We start from the raw sequence: 27,532 nt of genomic DNA on the forward strand, positions 1-27,532 counted from the left end.
AATGTTAATTTGCGTTGGATAGCAGCATTTTAGGTTCTTATTTTCTGTTATTTGTTTTGTTTCGATAGTCAACTATTAATACTAACTTCTACAATCATCAGGGCAGTCTGTTATATTGACTTTTTTTTACTCGTTTAGGATACCTGGTTATAGTTTAATAGTAATAATGCTAGCAGTCCTACCTGGTGTATTATTAATACAACATTAAAGTTTGGTACTAACATTAAAAATTCCACATCCCATCTACGTTTATCTCTATGTAACTCATGTAATTTTTTCAGCATCATTAACATTAATTCTTTGTTAATAATAATTGGTTAAAATGAAACCTTCCGAGTTAAAACCTTCCGAGATCGACTATTGACAGATTTATGTCACCTTTACTAATAGTAAGTCGGAAAAGATGGATAGACCAAGAAAGTCCTGAATGTTAACATTAGCAGTAAGAATATTAATTCAGACTTTTGTTTTAATCAATATTCAATAATTTACAATCGTATAAACTCATTTGTATAACTTTTCATAAAAAGGATTTCGTTGAAGGAATTGTGAAATGTTGCGAAAAAAGTAAGTTCTCACTATATAATAAAACAAAAATATCTATTATTCTGTTATGGAAAGGAAAAAAATATTTTTGGTGTTAATAATATTGGTAAGATATAAATAAACAAAGGTTTAAAATGAAATGGGTCAGTAAATGGGAAATCTAAGTGGCAGCGGATCAGGTTATGGGATGATTTTATACAATAAAGAAACAAGGCGCAGATAAAAGTCCAGATAGCGCATTGCAAGTGTTCGATCTAAGGCTATCTGATGGCTCGTTCCATATCTGATGCTACCATATCCTTACTGTTATGGAAGCCTAGTACTTTAAATCATAGAAAATAATACTTTTATATCTGAATCAACATCAAATAAACCGAGTGATTCAAAACGGCTAGACCTTAACGTCTTCCTTAAGCGTGTATTATATATTTATTCATAGCTTAGATTTAATAGTAATCGCTTGGTTATTCTCTAGTTACTCCTAAAAATAAATCGAACATGTTATTACTCTGTCATTTTCTAGCTCACTTATAACTATAATAATGACTATGGAATATAAATATTGACATACAAACAGCCGGCAAGTTAATAATAACTGTATTATACTAGTGTATAGGGCAGTAATATGTAGTTATCATCCTAGAGCAGAAATTTAAATGTGTTTAGGTTTTCCTGACTTTACGATTGCTATGTCGATTTTATTGCGTCTTTTATGCTCATACATTTTTCACAGCTAATAATAATTTTTCGCTTCTATAATATATCACCGTTAAAATGTTTTATTGTATCATAGCTAGTATTGTTCCACCGTGTTTTGTTAGGTTGAATGTCATAGTTTTGGTAAATCTACCATCTACAATTGTTCCATTCTGGAAATTGGTTTGAACCTTCGCCACTTTTCAAAATTCCATAGCATCAAGTACTTTTCCATTAAATGATAAGATCTCGTTTCATAGAATAGATTCCATCGATTTTTAAATAGATCTTCTATATTTTACGTATCTAAAGCGTTAAATCAATCAATACTCGTTTAATTCTTGTTCTAAATTAAATTAGAAAGCCGGACATAACTATTTTGTGTCTATTATGCGTAATTAATGTAGTACGCTAATTGTTGGCGGCCGATCGTCTCTGTTATGGATTTACCAGAGATTTGATTATCTGGAATAGACAGACAAAATAATTTCTAATCCACTCATAATTAGTATTCAATAATACATAGGATAATTAATTATAACTATTATCTTTCCAAATCAATGATAGTAATAATGAGATAAGTTTAAAAATCATTTAATGAATTATATTTTTTTAAATATTGTCGAACTGCTCACAGATTTGTCTCTACATATAAATTTTTCACATTCCCATAACCAGTATACTATTCTTCAAACCGTAACATCTAGAAACTTTATACGGTATTATGCTTAGCCCACACATTCGGTTGATAAATCTGAAAGCAGATTCGCTTAGAGGTAATAAATATCACAAGATTACCGGCTGTATGATTAATATATCTCTTGGTTACAAAAATGAAGAGAGTCGATCGATCAAATGTGGGTGTTTAATTTGTACACGCGCTCATTTATCTTCCGTTTAGCGTACCCTACGTTACGGTAATGATACAGGGTAATTGGAGGGTAACTCGCCAGTAGAATGTTGTGTCCGAACTGATATTATGATAGCAAAATTTTCACTTTAATCTTTCTATCGAAAGATGATATGTTTTGTTATGTTGTTATAACAAAAAAAGAAAAGGGTTTTTGGGGCTAAATCAATTAAAAATGTTGTTTATCATAAAGCAACAAAAACCCTTATTTAATATTATATAAGATAATCAAGTTTTGTTTTCCAGATAAAGGTTCCTATTCAGCTACGCGAAGTCGAATTTTTTTATTATAATTTCGTAACAAACAAATTCTATATAAAATTTTTTTTTGTTGAATAATAAAATTAACACGGATTATTTTTTAATAATATTACACTGGTTTTGTTGGACAAAAATAAATCAGATTGTTTTAAAAGACTTAGATATTAAAATACAACACACATGCAAACACATACTCATATACACACGCACTCACACACATACACCAAAAACCATTTCAATTATTGATAAGACAAGAAGCAGTGCACATCAAGGAAGAGAATGATAAAATTAACGAATTGTCATTTATCATTTGCTATGAAGCTATTATTTTTTTTGATAGAAAAAAACAAGTATTTAAAAGAAAATAAAAAAAAATAAAAATTTCATTAACTTAATTTTATCGATAACAGCCATATAAGATATGGAATAAAACTTGTAATCACTTGTTCAGTTGAGGTGAAAGGTCCGAGAATGACCTCAATACTGTATCCCTCGAATTTAAAGTTATCATTTTTAATTAAAGAATATTTTTACGACTAAATAATTATTGAAGTATAAATAAACTGTGGGATTTAATCAGTTATTTTGTAGAATTATTCAATTTTAAAAATATCAAGTGACATTTTTGAATCATATATACATATATATTATATGGGAAATATCCTATATGTGAAAAATCTTTAATAAGTGAAAGTTGATGTGAGAGATCAAGCACATAATTTCTTTGGCCCTGAGTGAATTTGATTGATAGGATCAATTTAAAACTAGTATATAAAAGTGAGCCATACACAGCACTCTATAATTTGTTGATAGACATTATAAATTATCACATTACGATGCGATGTGATAAATTGCCTCAAACAGCATCGACTGAGCATCATTTTATTCCAAGCTATAATCCTATTATCGTATTTATTACCAGCGTACGGCACGCGCCGCTCTAATTTCGCAAGTAGGAGCACTGTATCACGCCGGATACTTAGTGCCCTACCACCGCTTAGACTGTGATAGCCTTATCAGTTATCAATATATGGATATATAACTTAAAGCCGGCAACTAGTTTCATTACGCCAGTCGACCTTGAATAACGTTCCCTACGTGTTCAGCTTGTATCCACTGAATAGGATTCGCAGCACTCAAGAAATTACAACATTACCAAAAATATTTGAATAGATTGAACTGTGTAACTAATTAATAGCACGTATTTATTATTGAGGATCATTGAAGGTACAGTATTAACTGACTGTGGCACTGCTACGTTAGTGAAAGGGAGGGTAGACATCTATTCTACTAGAGGACTATTACACCTACATATTTCGTGAGTGCGCATGTGTGCGTGCTCTGGGTGCATAATGGTGTATTGCGACAAGAGTTACTGCCCTGGGCGTGCCCAAGGCAACACAGGAATTGATAGCGGCTTGTTGACTACCTCATGTCCATTCCCGACTCTCGTACAAAGCCTGTAAATGTTCTATATAGGGTTCGGATACGCGGAAGCTTTAAGCAAGGAATTAACTAACCGCTTTCAACTATACTAATGTTGTAATTCCATTCGATCCTTACGTACCTTTCAGAGCACAACATGAAGATAAATTGTGTTATCTTCCTTATATGATGACAAGCGATAGTTGTTAACATGATTTAGTTGAACGCAGAACAGAAAGGCAAATGAATAATAAAGTATTGACTCATCGGATAAACATCAGATGTGTTTTAATTGTGACGCTTTATACGTGTATTGACGTTTATTTAACTGCTGATTGGAAACTTGTCGTGTGTCGTAACATCACACAATTATCGCGTCAACATTATACTACGAACTGTATAAACCAGCTTCAACCCTGACACCCAAGGTTGTCCCTAATTATACCTCTTGAATGAGACGTCATTTCAATGTTTTTAAAATATGAAATATAATGGGGATTCGCGTTTCGGAGGTGTGAGTTTAAATAATTGCAATAATCTCAGTGATGGACGTACATGCGAACTTAATGAAGGAGCATGCAGTGGATGGTGTGAAGTTGACAGCAGGATGGCTCCGAGAGGCCTGTATGTGTGATACATTAACGAACAATGACTCAGTGTCAAAACTCGCTTGCTTCAATACATATAATACATGTCAATGTTAAACCGAACTTTGTTTATTTATTATAAATTAAATGATCCCATTTAAACATAATATCAAGATAATTTAAAATGCGCTTGAATTTTTTTTATTATTAAGATTAGCTTATCTTATCGTCTGTTAATCAAAGTTTTATATATTATTATTAATATTGTACCTCAAGTTGGTTCATAATTCAAATTCAGCTTCAAGGACCTTGATAGATAAATGATAAGTAATGTTTATAATAAATAGAGACATTATATAGATCCGGCTTCTATTACAAACAAATACATGACATAAATATAAGATATTATGATTTAATGATATATATTACAAGTGAAGAATAAAGGCCTGCTCTGATACAGCATGTAGAAAACATTAATTCATTTTATACATGAACATTTTGTGATTTTGTAACATTAACATCAGTGGTGGTCGCCTGACCGAGCGATTGTAAATCTCATTTAGACATATTTGTTTCCCGAGACCCGTATTCTTGCAATTGTAAAATTTTATAACCCAAAATTTACATCAATTGTGGCCAAATATTGTTTTGCCGATCAGTGTACGTGTTTTGTTGTCCAAGGCCTTCAACCTTTCAATTTTGATCTGTGACATTTCATCATTTTCTTACTTTTAATATCGAATTATAATTTATCTTTTTGTACCGTAATGTACTTTTGTTTCATAATTTCGTTCGTAAGTGCTTTGAGTGTTTTTCATTATCTCGTTCTCGTATTGTGTGTGGCCGCAAAATTTGACCTGTCCGATGTCGTGATGGAAGTTAACGAGGGAAGCTTATTAGATCTGTCGTGCGTATTTCACAGTGATCTAAATGCATTATAATTTTACATAAACCAACCCATATATCGGACAATCTGCAAAACATTGTCTGCACACACGACCGCCAGCCTATCTTAAGTGATGAATGCACTTACCCGATTCACTTGACAACTCATTTTCTCGTAACAAATTCCATTACCGAACGGTCAAATTACATAGTTGTTACCTTCGCAATACCGGGGCATAATAGTAGCGTTATTTAAACAACCATCATTATTTTCTGTCTCGCAACAAGGCAAAAACAATCAATAAAAATAAATCATTTAAATAACTATAAACACGTATTACAATGCGTCGACATTACAACTCCTAATGATTTCGCTAACGAATCATTGAAAGTGGTCTGATCGCGTGCGAGGGCCCATGTCTGTGCGATCTAATCGTTTGTATCTGTGTGTTTGCTTTTCATCTGTGTGAGTGCAATGTGGCCGTAATAATATGAAAGTGTTGTCCGGACCCCGCCCTAGCCTCAGGCCTGGCTTGCTGTTCCATTTACATCTGCTCGGATACTTTATCGAGCCTTCTGTGAATGCACCAAACTGGAGTACCTCTATAGTAGATAATTTCGATTAAATTAAATTTCAATGGTTTTCCCTTATTACGGTATACTTTGTTACACTGTTTGCTTAATATATCTATATATTATCTAACTATGGATCTCATTGTTCTTAAACTTGTTTAGGAGTATCTAATATATTTTTGAGTTATGACTGTCGTGAGGTGCAGACAATCTAAATCGATGTACAGTTAAAATTTATATCGTCATTATAATAAATAGTATAATTTAACACAGGCATCAAGATATTGCTTTGTTATAAAACCTACATTATTAATTTAATTATTATCAACATGATTTTATTATTTTATATGGCAATACAGGACAATGTTAGAATAATATTTTCAAAAAACAACAATGAATTAGTAACAAATGTATTATAAATTACATAGTAAAAAGTACTAATTATTATAGCCTAAGGTATAAAAGATGATACGAGCCTGTCAAAATGCCAAATGTACACTCTCATTGTTTAGAATCATAATTTGCGTCCTCTACTACTGAAATTGACGAGTAAGTAGTTTTTAATTAATTCCATTGATTTGATTAAGCAATAAAATAATTATATTAAATATAGAATTTTATTATATCAAATCTATTGATTTGCAATAGATTTGCTTTCAAATTTGTCGATTTTTAAAATGATTTTTCTTTTGTGCTTCTATCACGACGTAATACGCAAGAGACGTTGCAGGATCACGTAGCTGTTGAGACACCAGAGGCTGTTTCAATGCGTAAGTTGCGTAAACAGTGAAATAGAGCAGATATAGTCTATTTTTATTTGATTATAAATTTTATAATCACGCCTCGAGCGTTTTGCGGTTTTGTGCATTTTTGTTCTGCTATGATATTTCTTGGTAATCAATGTAGGTAAGTAATATTCTTATTGGTGATATATATATACATATATTGGATTTTTGAATGGTTAGTAAACAGTTCTAGAGTGAAGTCTAAATGGAAAATAAATACTTAGATTTATAAATATTTAAAACCAGTGATGAATCGAGTTGAAATTGAAATTAAGAATTTTTTTTAATTGGAAACGGGTATTGTAACCAACATACCTAATTATTATATATAATGCATAACCAATATTTGTTTTATAAAAACGAAATAAATTATAATTTTATTGAAAAAAAAATATATATATATATATGTATTTTGTGGATTAGGAAGCATAATATTGGGATGATCAAAATAGACAGGCTAGAATAAGATTCCTCTATCATCGAATACAACTCATTTCAAGCTAAGAAAGCAACATTCAAAGAAAACGTGACGTTTCGTTCGTTTCGTTGTTCCGGTCAACGTAAGCCGTTACGAAATCGGCCTCGACATCAAATTTTCTAAAAGAGATGTCACAAATGTTGAAGACAAAGCGTGTCTCATTAAAATTGTGTAAGGTTTCTTTGGATATAAGGCCTTGGGCATTGAATTGAATTGTTATCTGATCCATTAACTCATACCTGCCCGCTTTAACGGAAGGTATAATATCCTAAAGTTTATAGGTTACCAGTTAACTTATCTTATTCACGATTGATGAATTGCATACAGGTCAACTTATAGTGGTTAGCATAATATGTCATAAAAAATCGACTCTACATTACTATATTTTTAATACATTTATATTGATTGTATACGATAATAGCCTTTGTGATTTTACCGTACGGTGAACTGTAAAAGATACATAGTTTAACAAGAGGAAGCTCGCACGTGCAACGGTGGTCACCTAACAAGGAGGTAATTGTCTACAGAATCGGGCAAATTGCTTGCAATATCACTATTTCATAATATATAAGGCAATGATTAAATCATACGATTTATGATAACGTTGGTAATCTCTATATTGTTAATGATATATTTCCTAGTTCTCATTAAACGAATACAACTATCAGCTATCGAACTATTCACGTTTTAAAACAGATATTTTTACATCCTACTGCAATCAATGAATCGATATATCTATGGCATAACACAATAATCCTTTGTAATATTATCAAAACCTTCAAGGGAACAGCAATTAACCGATAGTATCGCAACTCTACAGTAGTGCCCTTGATTTTATGGTCCATTATCTAACTTTAATAATGCATTTTACTTACTCATTACAAGAACAAGGATGCTGTGATAGGAACATAAAGTTGCGTTATATAGTATCTTAGAATGGAATTTATAATTAACATACATTCGTTAAAACATGACTTTAATAAAAAAAAACATATTAACAGCTGTAAAAAATGAAAATAACGAATATATGACTACAAAATAAAAATAGTTTTTGTCTATGGATATTTTCTTAAATATTCCTCATACTTGCAGCCTCCGATACTTACGAAATGTAGTATTTAAAATTTAAAATTTCTAGTATTCTACATTGGGAATAACACTAATATGTAGATAGCTTTTAAATAAAGGGATAAATAATAATATCATACTAACTTGATGTTTGTATTATATAGACGTTATATCCTTATTAGATTATTATAAAATGAATATATGTCTCGCTAATGTATTAAAATATATTTGACGAACAGGAATCAACAGATAACTCGATGAAGACATTGAAGTTAATCTCATAAAATACATTAAAAATATCAGTTTATTAAGATTATTCAATTAGTTATTTGGACATGTGTTGAAGTCGGAATAGTGATATAGAATAATTATTCATATACTTATATCATAATAAATGCATTTTGCTTGTTGATAAGATCTGTCCGGAGGCTGCGACCGTGTTACATACGCTTGTAATTATATATAACGCCCTTGAATACAGTGTGAAGTTATTACTAGTGATTTATGTTTTATTTTATGTACACATATATTTCACACGAGGAATTGGGGCGGTTCTCTAGTTTGAATCCATCGAAAATCTTGATTATAAGATATAAAATTGTTTCGTTAAATTCATATTTCGTGAGATCTTTTACGTTGTAACCCATCAGCGCTTACACAGGAATGCATTCAGTACTGATACTTGAAACTTAATGTTTTTCAACAATTGCATGTGAAAACAAATATTGATATTATAGTAAATTAAGGATTATATTATAATCATAATAATATTATTATCGGAATATTCATATTATAATCACGATTTCAATGTGTAAAATATTTGTCCGCACAGAGAGAACGCCCACGGGTGCACAATCAAGATGTCAGAGCTATCCTGGTTATAAATCAGCCCCACATCATGTTAACTTCGACAATGAAGATAAAACTCAAAACTAAACAACGAAATGTACGTCAAAATCGGATTTATTGTTAATATTATTTTGGAAATATTTTTTTTTATTATATAGGGTTTTCCATTAAGGGCGCTTGATCTTTGAAATGCAAAAAAAAATACATGTAGGAAAGATATTTGCGAAATTTTTTTTTTATTTGGAAGGTCTATCGACCCCATTATGTATGGAATATGACACCATTCAAATGACCGCCACGGCTTCGGTTGGTGGCGCGCACACGAAAGGTCCAATTTTCGATGACTCTGGCGCACAAATCGGGCTGTATTTGATCGATGGCGTGGCGTATGTTGACTTTGAGGGCATCGGTGGTTTGCGGCTTGTTGGCATAGACCTGCGACTTAAGAAAACCCCACAAGAAAAAGTCCAGCGGGGTCAAATCGCACGATCTCGGTGGCCAGTTCACGTCGCCTCCGCGCGAGATGACCATGTCCAGAAATTGCTCGTGCAGAACTTCCATCGTAGCGTGTGCTGTGTGGCACGTAGCGCCGTCCTGTTGAAACCACATGTTGTCCAGATCCATATTCTCGATTTCAGGCCAAAAGAAGTTGGTTATCATCGACCGGTATCGCTCACCATTGACGGTGACGGCCACACCATTATCGTTTTCGAAAAAATACGGACCAATCACGCCTCCGGCCCAAAATCCGCACCAAACAGTCACTTTCTGCGGGTGCATTGCCACTTGGTGAACCTCGTGTGGATTGGTCTCGTCCCAAATACGGCAATTTTGCTTGTTGACATAGCCATTCATCCAAAAATGCGCCTCGTCGCTGAAGATGATTTTTTTGCCAAAATCGGCGTCAACTTCCAACTGCTCTAATGCCCAGTCAGCGAACACACGGCGCTGTCTATGGTCATTAACCTTGAGCTCTTGGGTCAGCTGGATCTTGTACGGGTGCAGGCTCAAGTCACAACGCAAAATTCGCCAAGTTGTCGTCTGCGAAAGGCCGAGTTCCTGTGCGCGACGCGGAATTGACTGTCGCGGGTTTTCGAGGACACTGTCGCGCACAGCGGCGATATTCTCGGCAGATGTCGCGTTACGTTGACGCACGGGAACCGGCTGATTGTTAACTGACCCGGTTGACTCGAATTTGTCCACCAATCGACGGATAGTCGACTCGGCAGGACGATCATCGCGACCGTAAAACGGGAGAAGTGCGCGGAACGTTGCTCGAACTGAAGACCCATTTTCATAAAACAATTTTATGATTTGCACGTGCTGCTCGACACTGTAACCTGCCATGGTGGTTTGGGAGGACGGAATGAATATAACACACTGCATTTGACAGCTGTCACTCAAACAACATGGCCGCAATCAGCTGTCAAAGTTCAAGCGTCCCTATTGGAAAACCCCATATAACAAATATGTAATAAGATTTGAATTTTTTTTTCATTTTATTATTTTACCTAAGTTGAAAAGAGAGAAAGTAAGAAAGATATAATTATGACAATAATATCATGTAAAAAAAAAAAACAAAAATAATAATTGTAAATTATTATTTTTTTATCTATACTATTACGCATAGATTAACAAAAAATATTCATATAAAACTCGCTGAGCTTTAATAGAAGAAACCTTTTTTTTTTAATTATAATATAAACATATTTTTCTTAGATCCGTGTTGTGAGGGTACGTGTCATTATAATTAAAAGTCCAATAAGTTGTCAAAGTTATTTAAATAGCACGTAAAAATGATTTATCAGTTCGGGCTTGCCCAGTTTTTTAAATAAGGAAGAGAACGAATGATCAAATCGTTCTTTTATTCCGCATTCGAACGCTATACTAACAAAAATTCCGTTCGCCTTTCCAATGACCTTTTCACTAAAATTATGTAAAATCCCTTTCGAACTTTTTTACAATCTATTTTTAAAAATTGGAAATTCATCGGGTATTTATAACGATTCATTATTCGAAAGCCGTAAAACTCTGCGTCATAAAAAATCATACGGTAACCTCTTCCTTTGTTGTATTTTTATTCTTGTAATAATTGCGACTTTATTGGAATAATTACTTTATCTTAAATTAAAAAATGGTCTCCTTTTTCTTATTTATTATTTATACATTCTAAAGACATGATATTTTTATTAGGATTATTATCTTAAGAGTAATTGCAACACTTTCATAAAATCATTGTTCTTAAACTTTCATATAACTTAAGCCTAACATGACTTAAAGGTATTGTTTAATCCATAGTACAAACAAACTGACACTAATGCTGTCCGATTGACAAACACGAATATTAACAGCGAACAATTAATTATCATTACATAAAAAAAAATAGCGAAAGAATTGAGATGTTCGTGTTCAAGGCGGCATTGAGATGACAACGATTAGCAGATGCCAGTTTATATGGAGCTTTCTGACTATTTGAAATATAGGACAGATTTTGGAATGACGGTTCAGGTATTACTGGTCGTGGGACGGGTCAGTCACGCTCGATTCCAAGCCGGCACGACCGGCGCCCTGGTGGCATTCCTTCTGTCAAACTAACCATCAAACTGAGAGAAAAAATATACCTAGAACTGGCAAGGACAGGTTCCAAGAAAAGTGAGGCTGTACTGTTTAAAGACGTCTCGAACCTCAGAGGATTTTCCAGCAATGTTTTCAATAAAAAACAAACATACTTGGTTTAACCTCAGCATACACTACCTACCAAAATAGAAAATTTCATCGAAATCGTTCTGTTTTGTCGGATTAAGGAAAAAACACACATATTTTAATGGTCATACTTGCAATACTTGTAAAATATACAACACACTTTGCATATAAATATAAAAAGCTTCTAGCTTCAGTGTGGAAGTAACTTTATGATTTAAAACTATTATGAAATAACATTACATAAATAAAAGATAATATCAGTGGATATCTTTTATGTACAATGTTGCGGTTTTTTTAACGTATGGGTGGGTTCTGCTAACCTATAATTAACTGGTTTAATTTGACATGATATAAACCTATTAAAACTGTAACAGTGAAAACTGTCAAAATGTGAAATGTCAGCGAAGGACCTTGATCCGGTCGAGAGTACTGTAATTATGTTAAACATTAAGCAAATGTGCTTTTACATTTTCGGAGATCCTTATTTTACAACAAATAATAAAATTGCTATTTATATTATTATTTAGAATGGCAGACGAATGAAGCAGATATTCAAAACTTTTTGCAAGTAAATCTGAAAAACAGTTTGTTTGTAATGTAAATATATATTTATATAATTTAATATACGGAACCTGTAATCGGTGAATTAATTTTAACGCCTTGTGCAGCCGTTATCCGTACATAATTGTCAGGATTGATTTTTGTTTGTAGTAGCCGTATTGAGCAATTTACCTTTGCCCTTTGGCTTCCGATATCTTTGTGTAACATATTTCTGGAGCAAACCATTAAAACTTTAATTAAAGTACTCTTAATGTCAATGATATGTATCCTGTGTGTATATTTTATCATAATTATTAAAAAAATACAATTAAGATAAATTAAGTTGTTAAGTAATAAATCAAAGTAATTTTTTTTGTTTTATTTAAACTTGACGTGGTGTTTTTGTTAAAAAAATATATTTTTTTTATTATAACCTAATTTTATGATATATCCCTTTGAGTAGAAAGCTTTCCTGATATTTAAATTGTACAATTCACTGTATGTTTTTTATGTTATTTTATTTTTTTATTAATTTTTTTTTTAAATATTTAATTTTATGACAAAACAAAAATACAAAGTATATTTAAATTCTCAAATCGGACTGTTTTAAATAACATTTAAATGCATTATTTAAAATGACATGAGCTATTTATAAAAACTAACTTAAAAAAAGCTTATTTCATCATGCTGAAAGGATGTGCGATAGTTTAATTAAAGGAAGCTTCTATAACAAATTTTTGTTTTACGTAAATAAAATTTCCGCTAAAACATCTAGGTGATCTATAAATTAAAAAAAATATATAAATAAACTATTTACTGCAATATATAATAATAAATTAATAGTAACATTCCTTGAAAAGAAAAACTATAACTAGCCGGTTTGTAAGCGGAGAGACGAAAAGCGATTACTTTTAAATATATCGGTTCCGTTACTCGCAATCAAATTAATAATTAAACCTCTTCTTATCTATCTTTAATAATCAAATTTAACATAAAGGTAATTAATCCATGATTACATCACTATAAGTACGATATTTATTACATTATTTTCCGGTAGTGTCGGCCTCTAAGATGACAACATTGACGGATTTGTATAAAATATCATTATACAAGGTCCGTGTAAGTTATTTAAGTCTGACAAATATTATATGTGGGACATACTTAAAGAGCCTCTGTAACATGTCCTTGTCAACAATAATAGAAAAAGTTACAATTTAGTCTCAAGTTGTGAAAAGATCAACATAAATGACATTCTGTTTTATTGTACAAATAGTTTTTTTCTTTTTTTTGTTATAATAGTATATTCTTAAAATAAAAGCAATTTTATAATTATATATATGGTTAATCGTATACTAATCAGCTACGTTCGTATACATAAATGTTTTCTAGATAAAATTACTGTCTCCTATTAATTCAATTCACAATTACAAATCGCGATACATAAAATATAATACCCATAAAAATCTGTAAAATGTAAAACATGTTTATTTATGCTTTAACATAAGATAATGCCTTAAAAATATAGACTTTAAGCCAGACTAATAGGCCAAAATATCTTAACAAAAATAAAAATCATTACTATAATTATTATTCTAACATAAAAGTTTTAACAAGATCTCCTTTGACCTACATGAATGAATTAAATTCTCTAACATCGAACAATGGACAATTAAATAGTTCTTAATACTTTCCGTACAATGCCGTTTAAAATGTTTTCCTATGAAGGGAACGAAAACCCTCACATATATTTTGTACAGCTTTCACAAACGGTAAAACCCCGTACATCATGGGAAAAAACATATAACATTTGGTGAATGTCGGGAAATCCACTATAACAACCTTTTTTCTTTATTTTATTGTTCGATAAAATCCATGTGGCTTTTATATTAACAACACCTTTTTCTTTGTATCAGAGATATATATTTTTTTCAAAGTAAACTTTTTTTTTTATTTATTTATGTTTGAGTATTACATAATTCATTTTTTTTTCTTAAAAGTCATGGCTTATTTACTTATTAATTTTCGTTTATTTACGCAATAAGACTTGAATTAAAAAACGATTAAAGACTTCAAAAATAAACTCTGTTATGAGGAAAGATTATAATGTTTTGCTTGAACCCAAAAATTTAACCTCATTACACAAAACTAATTAAATTTGTACCAGTTTTTTGTATAGGTCTGTGAGTCGATAGGTATTCATTTCACATCAATAGTAATGGTCAAAAAACGTGTCGCAAGGTCAAGCATCCAAGAATTTTGGATACAATAGCCATCAATTGTAATTACTACCAAGTCAAGGGTGTTGCAACCGATCACTGTATAACATGTAACCAAATAAATTTGAGCCCTGTCATAATCGAAACTAATATATTTAGAACTTTTGGTGAAATTTTAATAATTATATAAAAATAATCAATTTCCACGTAGTTTATCAGTAACGTAAATTGTGTAACAAATCTATTTACATGATATACAAATAATAATAAATTTTACTTATTAAATCGTTTTGAATGTATAAGTATTTTTATTTTCGTAATCGCATTGTGACAGTTAAATAACTTTCTTCATGTACCTACACAAAATTGTAACAGAGGCAAATCTCATTTCGTTCCGTTCTGCAAAATGAGTTATGCAAGTGACACTCATATTGTATGCATTCAGACGACGGAGTGTAAAGTGAAACCTCTCATGATAAAATGGTATAATTGAATTGGATCTCTGACGCAACGACTTCCTTACGGTTCTCGGCCATGTGGAAACGGGGTGCGAGGCTGATCTTAAATTGCGTGTTCATGCAATAAAAAATTCTGACCGATATCTAGATCTGATCGTTTTTCGATTCGATATATATTTTATTGTTGATGTCGTACACGGAAGGCGATGGCCGATAATTACTCTTTAGCACGTAACTATTTTGCAACTGACTTCACATTGCAGAAAAAATAAAGCTATTAGTTTATACCGGTACCAAAACATTTTAAGATTTACAAAAGCTGTTAGGCGGTCATTTTTGTATGAAGAATATATTTTCAATAAAATAAATGTGGTGCATATTCTTATTTAGATAGAATAAGATGGATGACATTTTTTATGATACTCCTTCATTATGAGTAATGTTCCCAGTGGTACCACATGGGGTATTCATGTTAAGAGTGGAAGTTTAAGGTTTTTTATTTTTTATCGGTATTTTATAAAATAATCTTTTTTCAAATACAGGGTGTTGATTGATTGTCTTGTCATTTATCAGGAAATGTAGTAAATAAATAACCAGAAATACTTCCGAACAACACAGAGAAATATTAATACAAAAAAAATGAAATCAATTAATATCAATTCAGAGAGTATATAATTTTCAAGTCACCTGTTATATATTTTGACGCTGCAAAAAGGCAATTTTAATTTACATGCACAAAATAACCTTAGAAACTTAAAAAAAACTAAGCCATCTCAAGTAATCGCATGAAACATCGATGTCTTATTTTAATTTCATCCACTAAACAGCGGAGACTTTACGACTAAACCGACTCATTTCGCGTCATACATGGTCGAAGAGCATGATATCATCTTACTAACCATATTCTGAGATTTATACTTTTGTAGTGTAGGAGTTATAATTCTAAGTAAGAAACCGTTCCGGAATTAAATCTGCACAAGGACCCCAAGGCCGTTGGAATGATTGAGTTACATTAAACATGCATTAAGCGTTTTATTGTTTCTGTATTACCTTTTTTCTGTAAATGCAATTCGGTATCCGTGAAAATTGTTTAAACAATCGATTAAGCCTTGACTGAAAACATGAACTTTCGTTATTAATATTACTTTATTAACTTACTTTTTCTGTTTGGTTTCGAGTTAAGATCCCAGAGATAATAGTTACAGCTCTTATACGTTTATGACTTTAACAATAAAATTTTGATACATTTAATAGTTAATTATACTATATAATTTTATTTGATTACTTCCCATTGCTACAATGCTACTTTTTGTCTATCCCGGATTGTTGTATAAATAAAAAAAAACATTATCAAACGAGGCCCTACGCAAAAACTGCTTTGTATTAAATGTTTGTATAATTTTCATAAGATTTTTTTTATCTTCTAATACATATCGTCCTTGTTACTTACAAACTAATAGAATATATATTTTTTGTCATCAACTTGTATTTTTTTTATATAAAATTAGGCAATGGAATTGCTTATATTATCATCACAAAAGTATTTCATTATAATCAAAACAGCTTATTTTAGTTAAATAACATGATTCTATGATTACAGGATTTAAGGGTCCACATTTTATTAATTAACCTTAATGAAGTACAATATCCTTAACAATGAGATCTAAGACTATGTAGTTTTAACCAAAAATAAAGCACGTGTAGTATATCCGAAAAATATTAGTTTCATTTAAATGAATGTCCTTTATTATTATTAATAACGTGTTTAATTTAGCTAAAATAATTATTAGATTTTAGTGTACACGTTGTTTTAAATAACCGCTTAACTACTGTACAATCAAAGTAAACCAAAGCTCGTGGAGATGTAAGACAGTTAGTTAATTGCCTTTCATCGCGTTCGTGAGAATCATACGCGTGCGCAATGTTGATACAACGTGATATGCGCAGGCGCATCTCGTTTATGATACTCTTACGTAATCATTTAGAGATAATGTGTTTAGAAAACTATTTAACGATATAGATCTATATGACTTTTGTTATGTAAATAATGTAGAGGTATTTTAATGAAAAAGTTTTGTAATTTTTATTTAAAGTTACGGTTCATTTAGAATGATATGCAACTTGCAAAAGTATTCTAATGGGCTAACAATAGAATTATTGATAATTTTATTGTAATTTTCTCTTTTCCAATTTATGGTGACATGGAGGTCCTTGGCTACCTTAACGTCATATCATCTTCAAACCAAAGCCTACTTTCCTTTATCCAACTGTCTCGTTTATATGTGAATAGACATCATTTTTTATGACAATAGTCATAGAGTAAAAGTCACGAATACTTTAATAATGTATAGTGACATTCTTATAAAATTAAGATTTTTAGTGAGTTTAAGATTTTTAGGCTTTATAACAGGGTAGTTTATAAGAGAATTCTAGTAAATCTTAACGTCTTAATCAGTAAATTCTCAGTGTAGACGAAATGTTCTTACCATTTACACTTTGATAAAAGGAAAAAATCTGTAATGTAAATGCAAGCAGTATTCATTAAATGAAATTTCTTTCATATTCTTTTTACATTATTTACAGACGTATAATTGTTTTTTGTCTAAATAAAAGCTGCTATTTATTCTATACGTTTTTATTTATTTGGCGAAGCTATTAAAGTCAAATTAAAATAAATGATCTAGAAACTTTCGCGACGTAAAAATGAAATGGTAGCTGAGTAAAAGTTTAATTTAAATCACAGCAGCGGGTAGGAAGCTTTGCGTTTTATAAATCATAATAAACCTCTGTTATCAGATACTAAAACACTTTTAATTTTGCTGTGACCTTAAGATGTCGGCCGTTCACGAGTAGTGAAAACGAGAGGCAGATAAACAATCTTGCGATTGTGCCCCACCTTTAATATTCGCTAGAGCAAACATTAGACACTATGTACTTTCATAGGTTTGATTATATTTAATTATTATATTATTTACACATAAGCAGAAACTCAATGCTTGATTGTTCTCCACAATGTTAAGGACAGATTAAAAACAAAATTTAATGAATTTTTCCTCTTAAAATCCATTAACACGATGAATTCATCTTTCTGTTTTAATAAACTAAGTTATAAACTTTATCAAATTTAAACCAAGTTTTAAATATTATGGATCAGAAATAATTTTTCCGATGAGTAAATAGTCTTTTGTCTGCACTGTCCAATCGGTTCGATGGTTGCAATGTTGTACAATGAAGGCAAAAATGTTATAAGTGGTTACGACTTTTTTATTAGACAATAGATCAGTTGTCGATTATGTGTGTCCTTTAAATAAAAACATAAATACGTACGGACGGTAATAAAACATGCCATTGGCATAATTAGTGACCTCTTGTTGTTACATGTTTAAATATGGACTTTATTCCATATAGCATAGAATCACATTTTCTAAAGCTGTAACATGACCCTGTATGCATACTTAATCTGAAATAAGGCGAATAAAGGAAATAACTTATGAGAGCTTTTAACGTATTAATAATCATAAAAATTGTAGATTTTAATTTCAACTTTTATGCAAATTACGAGGTTACTTGTTTGTTGCTATGTCACTTTCCCATTTTTTAATGACTTTTCACCTAGATTTTAACAGCGATTTATACAAAGCATGTTTACAGTTTTCATATAGTATTTATTTAATGAAAATTTTGTTAACACACCAAGTATTTTACATTTAATTAAGAGCGCTATTTATACTATTTTTTATTAGAATGTTAAAAAGTTATGTTAGTAACAATATATTGCTTATTCCTATTACAAAAATTAACATTAATTTGACTGACCTTGCGAAATAACTTACCTAGCTGTAGACACGTAATATGCACTTTAATTGCACTTTTATAACTACCCGCAATACCGCAGACAAATTAAAATAAAAATGACCAAATATAAACACTGAGAATTATTTGGTTGTAATGACTTGACTTTTAAACATTTGTAATCTCGTGCAAGGTTAATGGAAATGAAAGCACCACAGAGGGTTACAAAGCTGACGAGAACTGCCCTCTGTAATTTAATCTTTAGCTCGTTTTAAGTGACTTTAAAACGTAATTGGTTTTAATTATTTCATTATTGAAAATTTTATGCTAATTTCATAAACGTGACATATCGTCGGTAAAAGTTGCATACGATAGTGAAATATTTAAATTGTATCATACGAATTTAGCTTGTAAGTTGCGACGAAGCTTGGTCTATTTTAGTTTGCAGTATTTAAGTCGCCAGAGCAGTGAATGACTGGCACCAGAATGGCTATCGCGAGCTAAGTTGATATAAGAAAATTAAAATTAATTAAAAATTAAGTATGTATCAAATTTTATTACAATATTTACATTGTTATATTTAATCATATTAACACGTTCAATTAAAATAAGACTTATTTTCTACTCAGACTATTTATGATATTGAATTACTGCGCTGTTCGCGAACTTTAGTACTTTATTTTAGTATAGTTTTGATTTGTTAATTAATTGAATTTGCTCAAAAAGGGATTTGAAGTGACGAATCCCATACTATGTAGCAACTTTAGATCTTTTGTTTTGACTTCTACAACATTAATTACTTCAAATATAATTTAGTAATAAGATTAGTGTTTTTCTTAGTTTCATGTCCTCTCTTTCTTGAAAAAAAATTTTTGTTTAATACATAGTACATACCACTATAATAAAATTTTATTTCGGTGAACGCAATCTTGCCAAATATTATATAAATTCTTAAAAGTAAATAATAAGTACATAACAAAGAATATTAGCATTTGCTAACAGATTTTAGTATCCAAAGACATTTATCTTCATAGTTACAATCTAACCTATTAAGTAACGAAAAATAGGTTAGTATTGCAACAGCGCGTGCGACGAGTAGGCGCGGCTACTGGCACGCTTGCCCTGTACACCGACCGATCGATCTTGATACTATGATTTAATACAACCACTAAATTATAACAAAGATTTAGATATATCGGACGAACTATTCTTAATAATAGGTTGCAATCGAGCGACGTTAATTTACAAGGCCTTTTCTCTTACGCTTATCAGAAATGTTCCGTCTTGTCAATTAGAATGAAGTGGTTTGAAATGATTAAACATGCATTTAAAAATAAGTAAAAATAAAAAGGACTGTTCAAGAAATACTACAAAGTTTAATTCTAATGAACATTCTTTATATATTTATTGCAAACAATTAATTAGTATGAATATAATCATTGTAAAATTTTCAGATACTACTTGAATACATTTGAATTTTTGCTCAATATATACCTTCATTACGTGCTTACTATTTTGCACAAAACCATACTTGAATTACCTTAGTTAGAAATATTGTTTAGGATAACATTATAAAACAGTTAACAAATGCGATGCCGTCGAACTGCTGAACAATTTATGATGGAATCTAAACAAAGACTACTTCAATGATAAGAAAATATATCTCTACAAAACAAACATTATAAAACTTTCAATTGCATTAATTTTTAGTTTTGCTATTCGAATAAAAAGCATACGGATTTACTTCTAAGAAAATCTCAGATAGCATTGAACTACTCACACGGCGGATGTTACAATTTTCCTCATATTATGTCCGACCCTACACTTAACCTAATAACGCGTGCAATCACGATAAAACCTGACAAAATTGCGGGGTCATCCATCTGGGCACTAATTGAGATAGTTTAACTTGAGACACTGGCCGTTCGGCAGGCATCTTTAAATTGGCCGTTTACGGTGAAAGTTAGGTTATCAGAGGCTATAAATGTTAAAGTTCATAGGGGCTCCCGATATTATTGCTGTAGGGTATCGCAAGGGTCGAGAGATATTTCATTCACAATTATTATTATCTGAACAAAATTCAGAAATATAATATTGGACATTACCTAACAAGGCGAACGACAAAAAAATATGAGAGATCGTATTATAACAAAACATTATAAATAGAGGTTATAAAAAACCTAATTTGCGTCTATTACACAACTCTCGGCACAAGTATTTAAGTCCGTATGAAATAGATCGGTTCAGAGATAGTAGTATAAATACCTTTATCAAGACAAGGCTGACAGTGACTGCGTTAAATCAACTCACTTTCAACTATTGTGTAGACTGTTTAGTTTTTTTATTAATATTAATTATATAATTCACATTTATATCATTATAATCTCTTTAACGCAAAAATTCTATCGATGTTTATATTAACAAACACTGCGTTTTATCTCATCAGTTTAGTATTAATTTCGAAAGCGGAAAAAATAAAAAGAATATATTACCTTTCCACATTTAATAATTAAGAATCATATCAAAATGTAATATTAATATTTTTTTGGATAAGCTATTAAATTTATGGCACCTGTAACATATCTCGCTTAGTCCGTATTTAGCGATTGAAGTGTGAGTTTTCTTTTGCGTCTTATATAATAGGATAGAATAGAATCTTATATAATATAATAGAATATTTATACGCAATACAGGTCAGTATTTAAGGTCAGCAACGCATCCGCAGCACCCCTTTTGTTGCTGATGTCCATGAGCGACGCTCACTACTTAACTTTTATTTTGTAATGTATATTGCTGATAGCCATTGACTGCGACATCGAGTGGGAGAAAGCTGAGACCAGCCCGTTGCGAACGAGTCTGAAGGGCCCACAACTTCCTACCAGGTAGTCCGTCTGCTCGTTTGCTTCTTCTATCATATAAGAAAGATTAAAAATGAATATATATTTTCAAATTGTTTGTCATTATCAAAAGAACACCGAAACACTCAATGGTCATGACTGTCAAACAACATGATTACAATATAAATTGGGTACATCTAATATAACCACACGCTGTGAAAGCAATTAAAATTCATCTGTTTTTTATACGTAAGGTAATTATGTTCTAAACAGTGTATATAGCCGTTTATACAGAATACGTTTATAATTGAATGTATAAGTGCATTAATTATACATATATACGTAAATCAATGGGACATTTTAAGCATTGTCCTTCTTAAATATTTAATGACTTTCCGATTGATATACTTAACTTTAACTTGGACTTTATAGTACCGGGAATAATTAGGACTGAAAATATTTGAAACAATAAAATTTTTGCTGTCTCTAAGTTTCATAAAATACTCGATACTTGATTAATATTAGAAATCTTCAAAATGATGACAAAACGAAAGGAGGAGGAGGAGGAAAGGAGTAAACGAAACTGAAAGAAAAAAAATTAATTAATTCTTAAAAACATTCATCATTATTCTTATCTCGCGTCCTGCTAAATCACCAATTCAGATCAGTTTTAAGTTTCAAATTATTTGGGTTGTCAAAAATTATATCCACTAAGGTTTTGTTATGAAAACCGCATCAATTCATAATCTATTTCGTTAAACAAGCGGTTATAGTTTTCCTTTAACAAACATGGTTCACAAAGAGTCTCACACACAACTAATTTATTCAGCACGATCTAGAATGTAAGATGTCTTTTACAGTATAATTGTCAAGGGGCTTGGTGTTCCTCACAAAGGATAATATAATTGCAACGTTAGCTATTCGGCCTGCTACTTAGATAAAGATCTCTGTTAGAGGTCACTGGAGCCCATTTGAAGCATTCGTCGGCGCATAAAATCACTACACTCGATGTTAAATGATGAATAATTTAATTGGAATAATTAAATAGATTATTTGTACATATCAAGTGTTTTATAGCATTGAACGAGATTAAAAATAGTGTACTGTAAAGATGTGAACGTCAATTTCTCTGGCACCAGACATAACCAAAAGAAATAATGGAAAGCGCCTTAATATAGTTAGTACGATATTCTATTAACTCAAAATTGTCGAGACGAAAAGACGATTTGTAGTGTTCATTACTAACCAGCACTTACACTTAGTTGGTCTTGTTAACGAAAGTAATTAATATTTATTAGAATTAATCATAACATGTTTAAAATGATTATTAACAAAATTTTATACCTCTCATTAACCTTTTTATGTAAAATATAGATGAGTGTGTCATAATACATTATGGAGCATTCGTTCGTTCTACTCACCGCAGTATAGAATTATGTTGAAGTAACATTGATTATATCAAATTTAGCAGCGGCCTTAAATCCCAATGATAATTAAATATTGAAGCGGACATCTTAATCACGCTACTATAGGTATGTGCGTGCATCGAAAATAGTTGTAACATTAAAGTTATTGAGGCCAAACGTAGTAAATAATTGCAATTGTGAAACTACAGACTGCAGACAAACGATACTTTCGTTAGTATAATATATGGAAAATAATTTTTAATTATATGTGAATATGAAGGTTATTAAATGACATTCATTTTTAAAATACACAATTCTTACTACTAACTAATGTGTAAATTGATTTCATAAACATTGCAGCTAAACATGCGACGATTTTGTCGTGTCTAGTCTTTTGTCTGCAATAAAATAATAGTTTGACCACTGGGCATAAAATTTTGATCTCCACTGAGAGTATTTAAACCATAAGTTATGTCGAGACCTTGACGATTACAACGCTTGAACCCTTGAACTAAACTGAGTGTTAGCCTAATGGGCAGTGTCTGTAAAATATTGGAAACAATTAAATTCTAACATTTTATTCGTGGTATAAAAGTAAATAAAATAAAAAATAAACTCACTTTTTAAATAAATAAATATTCAGGCATATGTAAATATATTATAACATGATAGAACTAGGTATATAAAGTAGTTTTTTTTTAAATTATATACCAGCATAGGTCATATTTATACAGTTGGAACTTTTATTTTGACCCAACTGAAACCTCCTTCGTCAGGCTTCGGTGTAAAGTTCTGTAATACCGCACCTGAAAATCAATTAAAAATAATAACACGTTCTCTTAAAAAGCTGTCCGATTTATTAATTAGTGTTACCCTTTTTAATTAATCGCAGCACGTCCGATAGCGAAGGATTATCTTTAATGCTTGACATCGAGAAAGACTCGACTGTCGGCGCCTTTGTATTGCAATCAACTGAAATTTAAATTGAATGAGACAAAAATTTGATTAACGATTTGCATGTTTTTTTTTTACAAACATTAAATAGGAAATGTATATGTCTTTACCAAGTATTTTTTAATTGTTTTGTTTATAAAGAATAAGTGATATGACGTATGTATGCAGAGAGAAATTTAGTATATGTGCGTCTAATATTCCATTTGTCATATTTTAAACTGGTCACAGACCACGTATTGCACAAAAATATTTTATTTCTTTAACTATTACTCCGTACGTGTTCATACTAAATCATTAACAGTTATAAAAATATGGTCAATTTATAATTTATAAAATCGCAAAATTGACATTATAACCTATTAGAGATTTCACAGTGCATTAGTACTTACTTTGAGAATGCTTTTTCTCATATTCTTCCAAAGCCTTCTTTAGGTCATCCATACGGACAATTTTTTTTCCTGGATCTTCAACAAAATATAATATTCATTATCTCATACGACTAAAAAAGGAATTGAAACATTCATTAAAAAAAAAAAATCTGAAATATTTAGTTTTGTTTTTTTTGATCTGTCTAATAGAGGCAGGCTTTTGAACATAGGAACAGCACTTAGTTTAAGCTCTTTTGCTCTGCTCTGTTATAGTTTTGTGGAGGGTATATTAAAAAAAAATTTTCGTGTGTATATTCTTAATCAACCTACCTTCAGTTGTTAAGGCGTTTGATTCAGGAGTCATGGCAGCTATATAAAACACAAAATAAATTAGATTCTCGTTTGTTCAATTTTTTTAAAAATAATAAACTATTATTAAATGTCCATGCATTGAATTCTGTAGACCGTTTTGTTTGATTGTTTGACATCCAACTTTTTGTTTCAATGCACTACAAATGCTGACATTACTATGTCACATAATTTTTTTTACTACAATATTCTTTCATATATCAATCCTTTTACTCAAAAAAGTCTATATAATATAAACTACTATATATTATATGTGAGAAGTTAATTTTATTGTACGATATAAATAATATACATGGCAATGAAAAACTACCGTACTCACCTTCAGAAACATTTTTAGTCCTCACTGAAAAAATAAATGCATACGTCATTAACACATTATTAACGAATGTATTTAATGGTTTTATTACAAAAAAAAGAGCTTCCATCCTTAATAAATTATTAAATTAACGAGTTAACTCATACATTCATCATATAATAGTATTTGAAAACCAATTTAATACAATCATATATTAATAACATGTGATATATAAATGTTTAATTTGCATATAAATTAAATATATTTAAATTATGCTACAATTAAATAGGTCGAATGTAAGCAATAACTTAATCAATTTTTATAATACTAGCAGCTAGTCAATTAACAAATCAAATTATATATTGCTCTGTATAAGAGCATAAAAATAAATTTTAAATCACTAAAAATATCAATGCCCTTGGAGTTTACAAAAAAAATAATAAAATTATATGTGAAAAATAATCGTAATATAAATGATAAGGTTGTTTTATTTTCACTTGAAGATCATCTTTTGTTTAGATTAATTTTTCATCACACTCTAACAGAAAATCAGCAAAAAGATACGTAATAAAGACGGAAAGGCGATCAATAAGTGTCGGTAGCTTAAAGCGAACTACCATAAACAAATTTCAATCCTGCAGTAGTTAATGTTATCCTACAGTTTTCAGGATTTTAAATTTAGAGTTCCGTACATAGGTATTAATAGTAATATCACGCAATACAAAAAGGTAAAGTATTTTAAAAATTGTAATAACGAACTTATCGAATGTGTCTTATGTTTGTTATTGGTCCCTCTGGATCCATCGTAGTTCACTTGTTCGAAATCAAATTGCATTTCAAACTCCCGATTTGGGAATAGACCTGGGAAAATTTTACCACGTTTAGAAATAAAAGTAGTTAATACCTCACCGTATGTTTAATCTGCAACATGTGGCATGGATACAAACTGCGCTTTAGAATCTTAATTATCATACTACGCCTATCAGAGTACTCTGATTCATATTTCACATCAATGCGTAAAAAATTTATACGCTCCTCGCAATTTTTTATTGAAGTCATGTACAAGTAAGGATTACGTAAAACAATTAACTAAAACAAGTCTACGCTTTTGTTTTTTTATAATGAAATAAATAAAGAAAAAATCTTTTGTTAAAAATAAAGACTAGTATATGTTTTCTTTGATTGGACGCAATTTTAGGGATATTAATAGTACACGTTAAATAAACTACGCAACATATTTTTCAGCAGTAGGTACTACTTACCGTATATTTTTCTTAAAGGTTTTATAAGCGTATCAATATTGTTTGCTATTAAGTCGACGTTGTTTTTACCTTTAATTTAAAAAAAAAACACTCTTAAAAAGAACCTTAAGAAATAATTTCGTATTCCCAATCAACTTTATTCAACCAAAGATAATAATTATTATTTTTATATAAAAATTGTTTAAATTAAAAACTCACCGATCACGTTACTTTGTATGAATTGAAAGAAAATTGACAACATCAATATGAAGTACGACAAAAAATGCATTTCAAAAAATTATATCCAACATTGCTTCTAACAAAAGCAATAAAACTACAAGCAATTTTTACATATCTGATCACGTTTCAATGTTACTGCACAGGAAATCATAAATCTTTATATATATACTTTTTATATAAGATATAAACGGGATTGTAAAGCTGTATTTATGTTGATTTTATAAAGAATTATTTGAAATTAAATATTTGTTAGAAATAATTTCAATCATAGTCCTATGGCAGGAGATTTTTTTCTAAGAAGTTTTACGCTTAAAGGCCTTGATAGAAATGTGAGAGAATTTAATATTTTTAAGGCAACATCTTAATTAAGACATACGGCGATTTGACAGCAGTCTTTCAACAAACTACAGCGTTGATTCTGGTTAGGTTCGTGTTTCAGTGATTCACTTCACTCAATTATTCTACTATATTTCTGTTCTATCGCGACACGTATTCTTTAGCCAGATTATAACCATGGAACTATATAGGTGGTCATAGAAACCGGACGCTTCATATCGAGGTGCGCAACAGAGATGCGCCGGTGGTAAAATTTCTTTATTCAGTCTTCTAATAGACGCATCATTGATACATCTGGTTTATTACTATATATTACGAGTATATTTAATTGTTTGTCACTTTTTTTATTATATATATATATATATATAAAATAATAATGTCTACTCCATAGATATAACTTTTTCCATAGTTTTACAATAAATAAAAATGTTTATATCATAATTAGAGCTCAATAAATAATATATCATGATCATAATATTTTAAACAATAAGCATAATTTACGAAAGTCACAACATTTTATTTAGTAATATTATTTTTCGTCTCTGTTATATTATCTGTTTCATTAAATAATAACTATCAAATAATTAATTATAGCAAATCTTTACTAAGAAATCTGAAAAAGCTTTATATACATGAAATAGAAACACTAAACAATTTAATTCTTCAACTTTAAACTTAGCTTAATTCAATGTCAAATAAAGTATGGAATTTTTT

General features: G+C 30.4%; 1 protein-coding gene across 1 annotated transcript; it reads right to left on the minus strand.

Moving 5' to 3' along the window:
• Positions 1–23,631: 23,631 nt before the first annotated feature.
• Positions 23,632–26,630, minus strand: LOC116771579 (uncharacterized). The gene is made up of 8 exons (XM_032663469.2): positions 26,462–26,630; positions 26,264–26,332; positions 25,761–25,862; positions 25,026–25,049; positions 24,668–24,706; positions 24,359–24,433; positions 23,889–23,987; positions 23,632–23,821 (listed from the first exon to the last, which is right to left on the minus strand). Exons 1-8 carry the CDS (start codon positions 26,529–26,531, stop codon positions 23,742–23,744), a joined length of 558 nt encoding a protein of 185 aa, XP_032519360.2. The 5' UTR covers positions 26,532–26,630; the 3' UTR covers positions 23,632–23,741.
• Positions 26,631–27,532: the final 902 nt, after the last annotated feature.

The sequence above is a fragment of the Danaus plexippus genome, chromosome 17 (assembly GCF_018135715.1).
Source record: "Danaus plexippus chromosome 17, MEX_DaPlex, whole genome shotgun sequence".
Lineage (NCBI taxonomy): Eukaryota > Metazoa > Arthropoda > Insecta > Lepidoptera > Nymphalidae > Danaus > Danaus plexippus.